The sequence below is a fragment of the Ailuropoda melanoleuca genome, unplaced genomic scaffold (genome assembly GCF_002007445.2).
Source record: "Ailuropoda melanoleuca isolate Jingjing unplaced genomic scaffold, ASM200744v2 unplaced-scaffold71898, whole genome shotgun sequence".
Taxonomy (NCBI): Eukaryota; Metazoa; Chordata; class Mammalia; order Carnivora; family Ursidae; genus Ailuropoda; species Ailuropoda melanoleuca.
In genome coordinates this window covers 1-2,444 of record NW_023247056.1, presented here as the reverse complement: position 1 = coordinate 2,444, position 2,444 = coordinate 1, and the positions used below count along the sequence as shown (strand labels likewise).

The window sequence follows — 2,444 nt, the reverse complement described above, 5'->3', positions numbered from 1 at the left end:
GGGGCAGGCCTGGAGACCCACACTGCCCTCCCTGCCCACCCAGAGCACCCCAGCCTCATACCATAGCGACACACCGGGTGGGCCCGGCACGGACCCCGACGCACACCAGTCCCGGACACAAGGGTACACCCCGCTCTTGGCCTCAAGCACCGCTGTCACCCTCAAGGTGTCCGCCTTCCCCACATTCCAACCACACCTGGTCCCCTCTCTGACCCAAGCCCCTCTTCAACGCTGTCCCTTCTCTCCTGGATCCCCACCTTGAATCTCCGGGCCAGGAACTTATTTTTCATCTCCAGAAAGTTCCCCTTATTGGCTTCAGTTTTAAACGGCTCATTGATAATGGCAAACTGAGCATCATTCTGGATGTCCTGCCACCGTGCGTAGCCATGGCTGCGACGCAGGAAGGGGCTGTCAAGGAACTTAACAGGGAGGCGCTGCGCTACCCACACTCATTTCCTCCTGGCCCAATCTCCCCAGAGTGGGGTACGACCCCCCCTTCCCTAGGTGTGGACTCGGCCCCTCTCCAGATTGAGAAAACCACTTTTTTCTTGCATTTGTATCGAAGGATACAGGACAATGCCAGCTAGAAGCCAATAGTCATGTCTTCGGTGCCAGATTTCATTGAGTTTCCCCGAGGAAATAGCTGCCCGTTCCTCATTCTGCCACAGTGTGTGAAGCTCTGAAAAGCAGGGCGAAGAGAGAGATGGGGCGTCAGGAGTCTGGAAACCCAGGCCAGCTCAATGAACAGGCAGAGATGAGGGACCCGAGTAGCGGGACAGGACCAAGGGCTCATTAGGAGGAAGAGGGAAAGGTTAGGTTTGCGGTGAGGAGCAAAAGGGGTTACAAACGAGGCTCAAGTTCGGACCAGAAATAAAGGGGGGATTAAAGAGGTTCTGGAGTTAGGAGTGCGGCCAAGGAGGACTGTGGGCGGGGAAGCGTGCCCGCCCCACTGGCAGCGACTTGGAACGAAGGGCAGCGGGAGGCCTCAGGCACCACGAGCAGGCCCGGGAGGGCGAGCACAGCCCAGTGAGGAGCCCCCACCTGTGAAGCCTCCGTCTGCGATGTTGAACATGAACCGGGGCTTCTCCGCCTTCTCCTCACGGCGCCCGTTGGGCCGCGGCTCGTCCCGGGGCAGCCCCGGCCGCAGCTCCCGCTCCCCTTTCATGTCTTCTGCTAGGACAGACGGGGCAGAGCTCACTCCTGCATGCGGGCTCCTCCCAGCCCCCAAACTACGCCCTGTACTGGACTAGCCCTGGAACAGCTGCCCCCCAGGACCCAGGCGTCAGCTCCCCCAGACTCCGCCTCCCAATTCCCTCAGGGACCCGGGGCACCGGGGCTGCCACCCATTACCTCTCTTGCCCAAATCCCCCGTTTCCCCCTCCGGCCTCTCCCTGTGCTCCTGTCCATCCAACGGCTTCTCCTCCCCCCTCTCTCCTGGCGTCGACTCTGTGGCTGTGGGGGGGGGGGCAGGGGACAGGAAGGAAGGATGTCACCCTCATTCCCCTGACCCCAGAAGAGGGAGCTCCGGGATTCTAAGCCCCTCGTCACCCCTAAGCCCATGCACCCACCTGACTTCTCTCTGTCCCCCCGGTACCCAGGTTCAGTCTCCATTTCTCCAGGAACTCCCGGCACCTCGTCCTCTGGAGGAATCTTTCTTGGCTCCAGCCGCTCCCCAAGAGATGGAGCTGGGCTAGGGACGTCGGCCTAGGGGTCGGAATGGAGTCAGGATGAAGCAGAGAGACCCCAGGCACCTGGCCTTCTCGCTCTCCCCTCTGGGGAGCCGGGCAGCCACGCACCTCTGTCTCCATCTTCTCCCCGCTTTTACTGTTCTTCTCGGGCTTCTCCTCTTGGTTTTCTGCTTCATCCTTCTCAAGAGGTGTCCTCACACCATCTCCTTTCTCACTTGGAGCCGGAGTAGCTACGAGGGGGGAGACAGAGTGAGGGAGCAGAAACCCCCACCCTGACTCCAGTGCCTGTTTGTGGGGCAACGGCCCCATCCCCACCTCTCCTGCTGTCCCAACCCCCGTTACCAGGTTTAGAAGTGCAAGGACTGTTTGTAGCAGAAGCCTCAGGGGTTGTGGGAGATGTCTTGGTAGGAGAGGAAGCTCTGGAGGAGCGCTTAGAGTCAGCACTGGGGTCGGGCATCAGCTCGGGCATCGACCAGCGCCCATTGATGTGCTCAAATTCCTGTACCTGAGAGGGGCAGGGGGTGGTAGGGATGGGTCAGCTGTAGACACTGAGAAGGGCAGGGGGTGGTAGGGATGGGTCAGCTGCAGGCAATGAGAGGGGCAGGGGGGCATAGGGACAGGTCCGCTGCAGGCACTGAGAGGGGCAGAGCCAGGTCAGCTGCAGGCACTGAGAGGGGCAGGGGGTGGTAGGGACGGGTCAGCTGCAGGCACTGAGAGCACAGGGCAGGGGGGTGTAGGGAAAGGTCAGTGCAGGGG

At 61.0% G+C, this 2,444-nt stretch overlaps 1 protein-coding gene across 3 annotated transcripts; it reads right to left on the bottom strand.

Annotated features, from left to right (window-relative positions):
- Positions 1-50: 50 nt before the first annotated feature.
- Positions 51-2,215, bottom strand: LOC117800533 (chromodomain-helicase-DNA-binding protein 3-like). Of its 3 annotated transcripts, none has more exons than XM_034653082.1 (7): positions 2,031-2,215; positions 1,797-1,918; positions 1,569-1,704; positions 1,351-1,452; positions 1,042-1,173; positions 571-679; positions 51-390 (listed from the first exon to the last, which is right to left on the bottom strand). In XM_034653082.1, the coding sequence occupies exons 1-7, from the start codon at positions 2,155-2,157 to the stop codon at positions 162-164; spliced, it is 957 nt and encodes a 318-aa protein (XP_034508973.1). In that variant the 5' UTR covers positions 2,158-2,215; the 3' UTR covers positions 51-161. The 3 variants fall into 3 exon arrangements, with proteins under 3 accessions (XP_034508973.1, XP_034508975.1, XP_034508974.1); XM_034653083.1 differs by having other exon boundaries at positions 57-390; positions 1,042-1,170; XM_034653084.1 differs by lacking the exon at positions 1,351-1,452 and having other exon boundaries at positions 52-390; positions 1,042-1,170.
- Between the last annotated feature and the right edge of the window lie 229 nt (positions 2,216-2,444).

Bases quoted from the DNA above. Each gene is read 5' to 3' on its own strand.
- LOC117800533 (XM_034653082.1), bottom strand. From the start codon at position 2,157: ATGCCCGAGCTGATGCCCGACCCCAGTGCTGACTCTAAGCGCTCCTCC. The intron at 1,705-1,796 runs GTGCGTGGCTGC...TCCGACCCCTAG, and splicing joins GGGAGAAGATGGAGACAGAG to GCCGACGTCCCTAGCCCAGC. The intron at 1,453-1,568 runs GTGGGTGCATGG...CCCCCCCCACAG, and splicing joins GGGGGACAGAGAGAAGTCAG to CCACAGAGTCGACGCCAGGA.